Consider the following 13,502-nt stretch of genomic DNA (forward strand, 5'->3'; position numbering starts at 1 on the left):
CAAAATGCATACCTTATACTTGTACATATGTAGTATCACGACTTCCTTCCTCTCCTATTAAACACTACAGGGATTACTCGGATGCTTAGCACCTTCAGCTTACGATGTTTGATAGAAAACTTGGACAGAATTAAGACTTCCTGCGAGAGGAAGTTTTAGGTAATCGTTCCCATGCGAGCGCTTTTCCTACAAGCATCAGCTGGCTTTTTCATATGCTTTATATTCAACTAGCTAGATCCCTACAGAACAACACAGAATAAGTAATAAACCCTACAACACATACTGTATACCTCCCCCCATCTCTGCTGGACAAGGATTACATATAGTGAGCAGCAAATCTAAGTGCACATTAAGCTTTAACTCCTATAGCAGGATTTCTCAGGCATAGCGGTATGCTCATTAAGTACCATTTTCTTGCTAGCATGCAACACAATGTTATAAAACAAACAGAGCATTTACCGTCGTCTGTGTTGTTTAAACATCCTCCGTTACCATTCTGCATATCCTGCGTCATCTGTACCCTGCAAGCAGCCAAAAACAACAATTCATGCAGTAAAGTGCGATGACAAGCTCAGGCCTCTAGTATATTGGGAGTTAGGCAACTTAATAAAATAAAAAGCAATAAAAGAGCCACGGGGGGGGACTGAACACTTGATGACTTCAGAGGTAGGGGATAGATTTTCTCCCACATTAACGGAACAGATTTTTGGAACCAAACCCCCCCCCCCCCCCCCACATACATCATTTACACTCAAATGAAAGTATCAGTCTGAAGTTTTACATTCCAGTCTTAATGAACTGAGTCATTCTCGTTGTTCTTTGCCAGTTTGCAATTACTTAATCACTTTCCGTTGAATCTCTAGCACAATAAAGGATAATGAAAAACACTATACTAGTGCATCAAGCAGAACATTCTTGAGAGATACAGGTTTGTGTCACTATTCAAAACTGTGCCTCAATACCTCCGAGCTAATTGCTCCTTCTCGTTAATGGCCTATAGCAGAGTTTTCCAAACTCTGCCATTACTGTCCAGGTTTTAAGGACATCCATGTTGGAGTACAGGTGACTTAATTAGTGCTTCTGTCAAATTGGTTTAGCAATCTGGACTCCAGCAAGATTATCTTTAAATCCTGGAATGGCGGAGTTTGGGAATTTCTGGCCTAGAGAGTATATTGAATTGCAGACACTAGCTAGTTAAATGAAGTGTCCGAATCATGTACAGGATTTAGTGACCAACTCACCATCGAATAAATAAATACATAAATATTTACCGATCCTGTGACGTAAGAGGCTCACGGCATGAATTGCCATCCCAACCACAATACGGGTTCCTGGCTAGGATGCAGTCATAGCATGAGGTATAACGGTTACAGCTGGACAGTGGTAACTGCAGGACTCCACTCTGGGCTCCAATATATAAACTATTCTGTAAAACAAATCACCAGATCAAAGTTAGAAACGTTGCAAGAATTTTGATTCCTAATTATGAGCCTGTAGGAACAAGATTGGGACGTGCTATTTGCCAGCGGCATCTGACTGACCTTCACATCTGCTGGATATTTTAATAACATGAGGACCAGTCAGGATTGCTGTGCTAGCAGCATGCACTACAACCGGATCAGTAAGTTCACTCTACAATCTGATTAGAATCATTTTGAAGATACAAGCTGTCTTCTCCAAGCTAGCGTTTATAGGCAAATACCCTAAGCAGTAACACGCACTGGGAGAGGTTCTTAAAAATTACTGTTTTGTCTCTCAAAAGGAAAAAAAAGATGGACTGCGTGAACCAACTCTTTGAACAAATAAAAATGATACGTAATGTGGGGACAAATGGTGGACACGCTGACATCGTCTTATTGTGGGGAGAGAAGAACACATTGCAGATGGTTTTGGTAACCCCTGGCTCCCCAGTTCCACAGCTTAAACTTTTATTTTAATAGCAAGATGTGCTGAGAGCTTGTGCACAGATTGCTAAATCATTACCAATCTGTGCACAAGCATGGATATCACTAAAATGAGGACTGTTCGTGCGCCTTGTGCACAGAGGTTGGCAATCACTGCCCTAGGGGAATCAGGGAGATCCAAAGGGTAGGCAATTGTGAAAATATGTGGAACTATGCTTGCACTCCAAATACAAATATACCCATAGCATTAATGTTTGCAGAACAAACACGTGTTATCATTTTATCACCTGTTAGTAATCAACAGGTGACACTATCAGGAAACTCAACAGAAAAAGAAGGATCTGTTCTTTATTGTATAAAAGAGGTAACAAAAGGTGCCTTTTGCACTATTTATTTAGCCTTTGCAGCTGCAGAAAGGGTTTTTTGTTTTATACAATATTTCCACTAACACTGTATTTTATTTTGCAATCATGTAAAATTATTTCTAATTGAATTTGCTAGGAGAGACTGAAACACAGGGCACATACCTGTAGGCACTTTATATGTATAGTAACTAATATTCAGCTATAATCTATGGCCAAAGGTGTATTTGAATAGGGTCAGATCACTCCTCCTCGTCTAATGCATACCTCCAAACATGACCCTCTCCAGGAGGGACAAAATGCTCTGCTCCTGGACTTTCCTCTAAATGTATGATTGCCGACACCTGATTTGTACAGGTTAGTGGATAAGAAAGGTGTTTCAGCACAGGTGATGGCAATCATAAATCAAGGGGGAAGTCCAGGAGCAGAGCATTCTGTCCTGGATAGGGTCATATTGGGAGGTATGCTAATGTCTGCGTGTCTGACATTGTGAGCAGAGTAGGGCTGCTACAAACTGCAGACAATTATATCATCAAAATATTCGCAGTAGTACAATGTGCTTCAGGAGTACGTGTGCTGTGGATGTAGTCATACTGTCAACATTTACAATGAGGGCCATGTTGGCTAACCCCGCGCGTCCCCGCAACATGGCAGCAGTGCACCACTGTGACACACCCGCCGCCACCGCCTCCTGTGTGTATGCGGTCATAAAGTCACATCCCTAGGGGTGAGTGGGCGGCCCTGCATTCACCAGGGAACTAAAGTACTGCTTGGGCTGGTATTCAATTACCAGCGACTTTTCCCAATGTTTCTACGATAGATTTTTTTTCGGGCCATCCAATTAGGTAACCCCCCCCCCCCCCAAAAAAAAAAAACAACACACAGGTTCAGTGACACCTATTTGTTTTTGCTACAAACAGCCCTGTTTTTTGGATTCCGTAGTCCCATGCGACACAATTACCTGCAATCATTGAATACCAGCCTTGGAGTGTCCTCAGGAGGTAGAGCACGATATGGATGGCGGCTGGCGAGCAGGGAGGGATTCTGGGCCAGGGGCGTTTCTACAGAGGAGGGGACCCGTGTGCACCTCCGGGTGGGCCCCCTCCTCTGCACGGCAATGTAGACTCCGGCATCGTGCCGGAGTCTACTGCGCATGCGCAGGTCTCCGGAAACATGGCGCCCGCCATGATCCGGAGACCAATTTGGCTACCGCGCATGCGCGGTAGCCATTTTAGCTGCGCTTTCCGGCGCCATCACAGCTCCTGGCGCTGGACTCCGGAAAGGTATTAAAATGGGTGCAATGGGTGTGGTGTGGGCCCCCCCTGGACCCAGGGGACCGTGTGCACCGCACCCATTATAGAAACGCCAATCATTCTGGCCCCAGGGCACCATCCCTACTTCCCTGACAGCCCTGCCCTTGCGCTAGGGCATAATGTATAATATTTACTGCATGTTCTCACAAAGGAAATTAGGATTTATAACAAAAAGACAGATGCTGTAAACCAAGTAAAAGTTACAATAATATCCCCTCTAGCATTGAACTCAAAGCCATTTACTGAAAATTGAGTTACTGCATCTATTAGACAAGACCTTGAGTCTGACAGATACAGACAGGAGGATAGGGAGGCCTCACCCTGTTGTAGAACCTGTGTGGGATTGTATCCATTTTTAATTCAAAGGATTATTTTTTATGTCTCCAACATTTTCCTTCAGCATCAATCTGGTAATAATATAATAAAATGAATACAAATTAAGTTGTGGAGTAATTTTTCCGGGACCTTTTATCTAGGATACCTGGGTTTCTCAGGACGTTTTATTCCCATCATTTGAAGTAAATTCCCAAAATCTAGTGAAATATACACTGCCTTTATCATTCCATTCTTCATTACACTGTGCAACTGACTATGAGGAAGCACTAAGGGCCTGAATCTGCGTAATGCACAAGAACATATGCTGTTCCATCTAGTGATTGTAGGCGCACTGCAGCTGGTTTGCCACGTGCATCTCAGAAGCTTCTGTGCGGCCATTAAATTGGCATGTCTGGATGGCAACTGATGAACAACAATGTGACTGACTATTCTGAGTTGTGGGAATGTCCAGTGGATGCCAAACTCAGGCATAAGTTAGGGGTACATGGCTGGATTAAGGTGAGTGAGGACCCCAAGGTAACTAACTTTTGGGGGTCCCCTACTAATAAAATAGTTAATAAGATATGCTGGAGAGGATATTAAAAAATGTGTAGTAATAATGTGCAAATGAGTCCCAGCACCACAAATGTTTAAACACAGCAGTGCCCCCAGTTCACAATTACGCCGCACAGAAACCCCCCGTTTACGTATACCACAGTGCCTCTATGTGATGTAGCTATCAAGGACGTGCGGTGAGGTAAATGGCAGGGGAAGCACTGGCTAGTACCAGAGCCAGATTTACACACAATATATGAGCCTTGTTCATGTGGCATTATACACAGGTGCAGCAGTATATACATGTGGGCATTATACACAGGTGCAGCAGTATATACATGTGAGCATTATAAACAGGTGCAGCAGTAGATACATGTTGGCATTATACACAGGTGCAGCAGTATATACATGTGGGCATTATAAACAGGTGCAGCAGTAGATACATGTTGGCATTATACTCAGGTGCAGCAGTATATACATGTGGGCATTATACACAGGTGCAGCAGTATATACATGTGGGCATTATAAACTGGTGCAGCAGTAGATACATGTTGGCATTATACACAGGTGCAGCAGTATATACATGTGGGCATTATAAACAGGTGCAGCAGTAGATACATGTTGGCATTATACACAGGTGCAGCAGTATATACATGTGGGCATTATACACAGGTGCAGCAGTATATACATGTGGGCATTATAAACAGGTGCAGCAGTAGATACATGTTGGCATTATACACAGGTGCAGCAGTAGATACATGTGGGCATTATACACAGGTGCAGCAGTATATACATGTTGGCATTATACACAGGTGCAGCAGTATATACATGTGGGCATCATACACAGGTGCAGCAGTACATACTGCTGGAAATTTGGTGATGTTTGATCAGAGATGTGCGGAAAGGCAGGCAGGGGAGGCACTGCGTCACATGCCATAGACTTTTCACTCCAGAGTTTTGACTATAAGGGCTATTACACACGCTCTGGGCAGCGCCGTCCGGCAAAATACCGGATGGCTTTTTGCTGCGGCCGTGCTGCTGAGACACATGCAGAGCAATGTGTCAGTTCACACGGCACGGCTGCCGGCTTGCAGCCGGAAATATCCACTGAAAGGTCTGGCTGCCGTGCCAGGACCGTGCCGTTCTTACAGACAGTCAGTTACGTGTGTGAATGGGCGCTTTCACACACAACGGGTTTTTTGTGCCATGCTGCTGCTGCTGTGGAGCATGCGCACAGCCTTAAACACGGCACAAAACCGTTGTGTGTGAAAGACCCTCCCGGATGGCAAAAAGCCGGACAAAGTTTGTCCGGCTTTTTGCCATCCGGGGAAAACCTGAGTGTGTGAAACAGCCCTAAAAATGATTGAAATAATACAAAGAAGATATTTTTAATATATTCTTTGTATTTTTCAGATATTTTATGTAGTTAAAACTCTGGCTTATAGGCTACTATAACAGGAAAGGCTCTGCCTCACCCCACCGCATGTCACTGGTAGTTGTAGTTATACTGTATATGTGGGGCGCTCAGTGGGCCTCATTCAAATCCCAAAATCTGCAGTGCATGCCGCAAAGTACCGATTTGGGACTTTGTGTACGAGTCCGACCCAAACTGTGCATGCAGTGGCATTCGCATTCTGTTCCCTGCAGGTGCCTGGAACTGCAGCTGCATTATGTGTAGGGAGGCCAATCCCGGGGCATTTTTTCAATCCCGGGATTCGGGATTGAAAAATGCTCAATCCCGGGATTCCCGGGATCCCGGGATTGCAGTAGGGATCAGTGTAGGGAGCAGGGAAAGTATATGTGGAGGGCAGCAAGGCAGGGTGGATGTAGGGAGCAAGGGAGGGTGGGTGTAGGGAGCATGTAAGGAACAGGAAGGGAGGGTGGGAGTAGGGAGCAGCGGGAGGGTGGCAGTAGGGAGAAGCGGGAGAGTGGGTGTAGCGAGCAGAGGGAGGATGTCAGGAGCAGAGAGTGTGGGTGTAGGTAGCGAAGATAAACACTTACGGGCGGGCCGCGGGCACCAGCTATGGACACACGTACTGACCGCGCTGGCAGCATTTCAAACGTAGCGCTGGCCGCCCGCCAGTCAGAACTGGCAGTCCGGCAGCCAATCAGGGGCCGCGGCTGCTGCCGCTTCCCTGATTGGCTGCCGGTCTGCCAGCTCTGATTGGCTGGCGGCCGGCGCTACGTTTGAAATGCCGCCAGCGCGGTCAGTACGTGTGTCCTTAGCTGATGTAACTCCCTCGCTGACAGCCGGGCAGCGCTGAGCTATAGTGCTCAGCGCTGTCCGGCAAAACTGCACATGCGCACTCTAATCCCGTGAATCCCAGGATTGGAGGCTCCAATCCCGGGATTCAAATCCCGGCATTTTTGGGCCCAAATCCCGGGATCCCGCCGATCCCGATCCCGGGATTGGCCTCCCTAATTATGTGCGATCACACACATCTAATCTAAAAATAAGAATTATAATGATTTGAGACAAGGGGAGATAGGCAGAAATAACTGTCCCATGGAATTATGGGAAGCAATACACAGGTATCTGTCCATGATGGCTGGGCTGCAGAGCCCTATTCGGAAACATCATACTTGAGTGTTCCTTCATCACGTGCAACACTGAAGATAAATCTGTGAATTAATGCTGGATGGTGGTCCGTCCCATCCCGTCCTGTCCCAACCCACCACCTAGTTTGCCAGTGCTCCTATTTTTCAGACAATATTTTAGATTTGCTTATAAACGATGATTACTTTTATAAAAAAACAATTTAAAAGTGTTGCTCATGTTTTTCCTTTAGCAGTAAAACATGGTGTATTATTCTGATCTGATTCAGGATCCTACCTGTCTGAGCATGGAGGAATGTTGGGCCAAAAAGATTAAGGCAAAGGTTCTACTGCAAGTTGTAAGCGATCTTGCTTACATTCCTAGCACACTTATTTGCATGAGATTACACTGAATTCCATACAGCAGATTAGAAACTATTTACTTTTTTTGTAATCAAATACAAACATACATATGGGATGCAGTTAAAATGCCGGCTGTTGGGATACTGGCGTTCAGGAGACAGACGGTGAAATGCCGACAGGCGAAATCCCAACCGCCGCCCTGTATACCCACTTGGTTGGTGGGTCCACACCACCAACCGCTTGTGAATAGAACCTGTGGCGAGCTAAGCGAGCCACCATGACCGAAGCGTGGCGAGCGCAACGAGCGCGTGAGGGGACTCGCTGCTGGTATTTCTACAAATGGGATGCTGTCAGTACATATAGGGCCTAATTCAGTAAGGAGAGCAAATTCTGCTAATCAGCAGAATTTGCTATTCTTTTGCACGCATGCTGGGGGCCGCCCAGCATGCTGACCGGCGCCTCCCCCTCTGCTACAAGCAGAAATTGTGATCGCCTTGCAATCTTTGCTCGTCAGCAGAAACTAAGGTTGACTCCTGCCGGTGCAGCTTAGCTGCGGCTGCAGGAGTCCCGGCGCCATCTTTCCTGTCGCGGAGGCTGCGTGTGACGTCACGCAGCCGCCGTGACCGTGCCCCCGACCCGACCCCGTTCGACACGCACAACCCACCGCTTAGGTTGCCCCGCCCCCACAACGCTCCGTTTCCACCCTGAAAACGGAGCGTTGCCGCCCCCCTTCTGCCTCGCGACCGCCTCTGCCTGATTGACAGGCAGAGGTGACCGCATTTTCTGTGGCCCTCCGCAGAAAATGTGGACAAATGCTGCACATGCACTCGTGGCACCCCCGCAATAATTTTGGGCGGATCGCGATTTGCGATTCAACCTGAATTAGCCCCATAATCACGTTAGCATTCCGGTCGCATTTGGACCTGCGTCCATATTCAGAATCTGGCCCATTATGGTTGAATAAATGCTATAGTTACCATACAACAGGATCTATCTGAACGATGCAGAAATACATCTAGTTATATTACTACAACAGAGATCTGTATTCTCATACAAGGCAAAAGTTACTGCTAACAATCCCCATAAATAAAATGTTTATTTGGAAGTTACTGAGAAGTAGAAATCAAGTCTAGTTGCCCAAAAGAGCAAGATAAATACAAAATTATTTACAGTTAAGAATACCAGTAAAAGAAAAGAAAAAAGGACAAAATGGATTAAGCCACAAAAATGGGGGGAAAAAAAAAAAAGTAAAAAAGAGTAAGCTAAAGATGACACACTGGGCCTAATTCTGAGTTGATCGTAGCACCAAATTTGTTAGCAGTTGGGCAAAACCATGTGCACTGCAGGGGGGGGGGCAGATATAACATGTGCAGAGAGAGTTAGATTTGTGTGGGGTGTATTCAGTCTGAAATCTAATTGGCAGTGTAAAAATAAAGCAGCCAGTATTTACCCTGCACAGAAACGAAATAACCTGCCTACATCTCACTCTCTCTGCAAATGTTATGTCTGCCCCCCCCCCCCCCCCCTCCCCGCAGTGCACATGGTTTTGCCCAATTGCTAACAAACTTGCTGCTGCGATCAACTCTGAATTACCCCCATTATACAGTAATACTGCTAACACTATCACCACCAAAGTGGCTAACAAAATAATTGCTCTAAGATAAATTAGTTAGGTAATTAATATAAGCAAATCACCTGGACCATATGGTTTTCATCTATGAGTCCTCAGTGAGCTTAGCACAGTTATTGCTAAATCATTAGTTCTAATTGTTAAAGACTCTAATGAGTTTTACAGTGTTGATGGATTATTTTAAAGCAAATGTCGTATTAATATACTAATATATAAACTGACTGCCACATAAAGACCACTTGTTTTAATCCATAATGAAAATAATATGGCAATGATAACTAAATATACCAATAAAGGGGGTCTATTCATGAAGCAGTGAAAAGTGTGGAGAAGTGAGCTAGTGGAGAAGTTGCCCATGGCAACCAATCAGTTGCTACGTATAATTTTATAGAATGCATTTTATAAATGTTATTTCAACACTGATTGGTTGCCATGGGCAACTTCTCCGACTCACTTCTCCACTCTTTTTACTGCTACATGAACAGGCCCCAAATCTGGTAAACTGTATAAGGAATCAAGTAGAAATAGAGCTGCCATGACCTAGGCGTTCACCTAGAATGCCATCTCTTTGGGGGAGCATATATTTAGTACATAACTTTCCTGACATGCATGCATGCACTGAGAGCCGACCGCACTATGGATTGAAATTAAAGTCAACCCATCAGTGCTTAACTGATCTGTCACTGTAATGCTGCTGCTGCTTTTTCATGCCAGTGATAGGCTGAGAGTAAGGCAGTGGGCTGTGGTGTTTCACATAAGGGAGATGGGGTGGTGCCTCAAGAGGAGGGGTGCTTACATACCCTTCCATAAGCCCCAAGGGTAAAGTCAGACAGTTGTGGGGCATTAGAGGTAGTATATGTACGCTTCTACAAAACACTAACCTTTGTCTTACTGGTTTACAGAACATTCCATATACTTGGATAGGAAACTGCTGAGCAGTACAGTACTTCTCTTAAGAGTAGTTAATGGTTCATAATAACAGTTTAGACAGTGGTTCCCAATTTGGGGTGCCACAAGTTGATTGTCCAGGACCAAAGTAACATCTTTATGGCCAAAGTGATAGGCAAAACCGGTGCTGGTGGTTGCAAATCATAAAACATGTGGACAAACAAAAGCACAGCCCTGTCCACCACCCCATAACGGAACTTCAGGATGACAGGGAAGCACCAATTACATATTTTTTACTGAATTTCTCAATAAGAAACTTTTGGCCTAGGGGTGCAGTGAAAAAAATAAGAATTTACTTACCGATAATTCTATTTCTCATAGTCCGTAGTGGATGCTGGGACTCCGTCAGGACCATGGGGAATAGCGGGCTCCGCAGGAGACAGGGCACATCTAAATAAAGCTTTTAGGATCACATGGTGCGTACTGGCTCCTCCCCCTATGACCCTCCTCCAAGCCTCAGTTAGGTACTGTGCCCGGACGAGCGTACACAATAAGGAAGGATCTTGAATCCCGGGTAAGACTCATACCAGCCACACCAATCACACCGTACAACTTGTGATCTGAACCCAGTTAACAGTATGATAACAAAAACCGAAGTAGCCTCTGAAAAGATGGCTCACAACAATAGTAATAACCCGATCTTTGTAACAATAACTATGTACAAGTATTGCAGACAATCCGCACTTGGGATGGGCGCCCAGCATCCACTACGGACTATGAGAAATAGAATTATCGGTAAGTAAATTCTTATTTTCTCTAACGTCCTAGTGGATGCTGGGACTCCGTCAGGACCATGGGGATTATACCAAAGCTCCCAAACGGGCGGGAGAGTGCGGATGACTCTGCAGCACCGAATGAGAGAACTCCAGGTCCTCCTTAGCCAGAGTATCAAATTTGTAAAATTTTACAAACGTGTTCTCCCCTGACCACGTAGCTGCTCGGCAAAGTTGTAATGCCGAGACCCCTCGGGCAGCCGCCCAAGATGAGCCCACTTTCCTTGTGGAGTGGGCCTTTACAGATTTAGGCTGTGGCAGGCCTGCCACAGAATGTGCAAGTTGGATTGTGCTACAGATCCAACGTGCAATCGTCTGTTTAGACGCAGGAGCACCCATCTTGTTGGGTGCATACAATATAAACAACGAGTCAGATTTTCTGACTCCAGCTGTCCTTGAAATATATATTTTTTATGCTCTGACAACGTCCAGTAACTTGGAGTCCTCCAAGTCGCTAGTAGCCGCAGGCACCACAATAGGCTGGTTCAAGTGAAAAGCCGAAACCACCTTAGGGAGAAAATGAGGACGTGTCCGCAGTTCTGCCCTGTCCGAATGGAAAATCAGATATGGGCTTTTGTATGATAAAGCCGCCAACTCTGAAACTCTCCTGGCTGAAGCCAGGGCCAATAGCATGGTTACCTTCCATGTAAGGTATTTTAAATCTACCGATTTTAGAGGCTCAAACCAATGAGATTTGAGAAAATTCAAAACTACGTTCAAATCCCACGGTGCCACTGGAGGCACTATTGGGGGTTGTATATGTAGTACACCTTTGACAAAAGTTTGTACTTCAGGCACTGATGCCAATTCCTTCTGGAAGAAGATTGATAAGGCCGAAATTTGAACTTTAATGGACCCCAATTTTAGGCCCATAGACAATCCTGCTTGCAGGAAATGTAAGAATCGACCCAATTGAAATTCTTCCGTTGGAGCCTTCTTGGCCTCACACCACGCAACATATTTCCGCCAAATGCGGTGATAATGTTGTACAGTCACTTCCTTTCTAGCCTTAATCAAGGTAGGAATAACTTCCTCTGGAATGCCCTTTTCTTTTAGAATCCGGCGTTCAACCGCCATGCCGTCAAACGCAGACGCGGTAAGTCTTGGAACATACAAGGTCCCTGCTGAAGCAGATCCCTTCTTAGAGGTAGAGGCCACGGATCCTCCGTGAGCATCTCTTGAAGTTCCGGATACCAAGTTCTTCTTGGCCAGTCCGGAGCCACCAGTATTGTTCTTACTCCTCTTTTCCGTATAATTCTCAGTACCTTTGGTATGAGAGGCAGAGGAGGGAACACATACACTGACTGGTACACCCACGGTGTTACCAGAGCGTCCACAGCTATTGCCTGAGGGTCTCTTGACCTGGCGCAATATCTGTCCAATTTTTTGTTGAGGCGAGACGCCATCATGTCCACCTTTGGTTTTTCCCAACGGTTCACAATCATGTGGAAGACTTCTGGATGAAGTCCCCACTCTCCCGGGTGAAGGTCGTGTCTGCTGAGGAAGTCTGCTTCCCAGTTGTCCACTCCCGGGATGAACACTGCTGACAGTGCTATGACATGATTCTCCGCCCAGCGCAGAATCCTTGCAGCTTCTGTCATTGCTCTTCTGCTTCTCGTGCCGCCTTGTCGGTTTACGTGGGCGACTGCCGTGATGTTGTCCGACTGGATCAACACCGGCTGACCCTGAAGCAGCGATTTTGCCAGGCTTAGAGCATTGTAGATCGCTCTTAGCTCCAGTATATTTATGTGAAGGGACGTCTCCAGGTTTGACCACACGCCCTGGAAGTTTCTTCCCTGTGTGACTGCTCCCCAGCCTCGTAGGCTGGCATCCGTAGTCACCAGGACCCAGTCCTGTATGCCGAATCTGCGGCCCTCTAACAGATGGGCACTCTGCAACCACCACAGGAGAGACAACCTTGTTCTTGGTGACAGTGTTATCCGCTGATGCATGTGCAGATGCGATCCGGACCATTTGTCCAGCAGATCCCACTGAAATGTCCGTGCATGGAATCTGCCGAATGGAATCGCTTCGTAAGAAGCCACCATCTTTCCCAGGACTCTTGTGCATTGATGTACTGACACAGTTCCTGGTTTTAGGAGGTTCCTGACAAGTTCGGATAACTCCCTTGCTTTCTCCTCCGGGAGAAACACCTTTTTCTGAACCGTGTCCAGAATCATTCCCAGGAACAGCAGACGAGTTGTCGGGGTCAATTGAGATTTTGGAAGATTCAGAATCCACCCGTGTTGCTGAAGCACTACCTGGGTTAGTGCTACACCGACTTCCAGCTGTTCTCTGGACTTTGCCCTTATCAGGAGATCGTCCAAGTAAGGGATAATTAATACGCCTTTTCTTCGTAGAAGAACCATCATTTCGGTCATTACCTTGGTAAAGACCCGAGGGGCCGTGGACAAACCAAACGGCAGCGTTTGAAACTGATAATGACAGTCTTGTATCATGAACCTGAGATACCCTTGGTGTGAGGGGTAAATTGGGACATGCAGATAAGCATCTTTTATGTCCAGGGACACCATGAAGTCCCCTTCTTCCAGATTCGCTATCACTGCTCTGAGTGACTCCATCTTGAACTTGAATTTCTGTATGTACAGGTTCAAGGATTTCAGGTTTAGAATAGGTCTTACCGAACCGTCCGGCTTCGGTACCACAAATAGTGTGGAATAATACCCCTTTCCCTGTTGTAGGAGGGGTACCTTGACTATCACCTGCTGAGAATACAGCTTGTGAATGGCTTCCAAAACCGACGTCCTTTCTGAGGGAGACGTTGGTAAAGCAGACTTTAGGAA

General features: G+C 46.0%; 1 protein-coding gene across 2 annotated transcripts in view; it reads right to left on the reverse strand.

Annotated features, from left to right (window-relative positions):
- Positions 1-13,502, reverse strand: part of SEMA4G (semaphorin 4G) — a 441,977-nt gene that overhangs the window by 20,476 nt on the left and 407,999 nt on the right. For both annotated transcript variants that reach the window (XM_063961912.1, XM_063961911.1), the window contains exons 13-14: positions 1,272-1,426; positions 460-521 (exon numbers count right to left, since the gene is read on the reverse strand). In XM_063961912.1, the coding sequence (XP_063817982.1) occupies positions 460-521; positions 1,272-1,426 (217 nt within the window). The remainder of the gene's footprint in view (positions 1-459; positions 522-1,271; positions 1,427-13,502) is intronic.

Source organism: Pseudophryne corroboree, chromosome 3 (assembly GCF_028390025.1).
Source record: "Pseudophryne corroboree isolate aPseCor3 chromosome 3, aPseCor3.hap2, whole genome shotgun sequence".
In the NCBI taxonomy this organism is placed as follows: Eukaryota; Metazoa; Chordata; class Amphibia; order Anura; family Myobatrachidae; genus Pseudophryne; species Pseudophryne corroboree.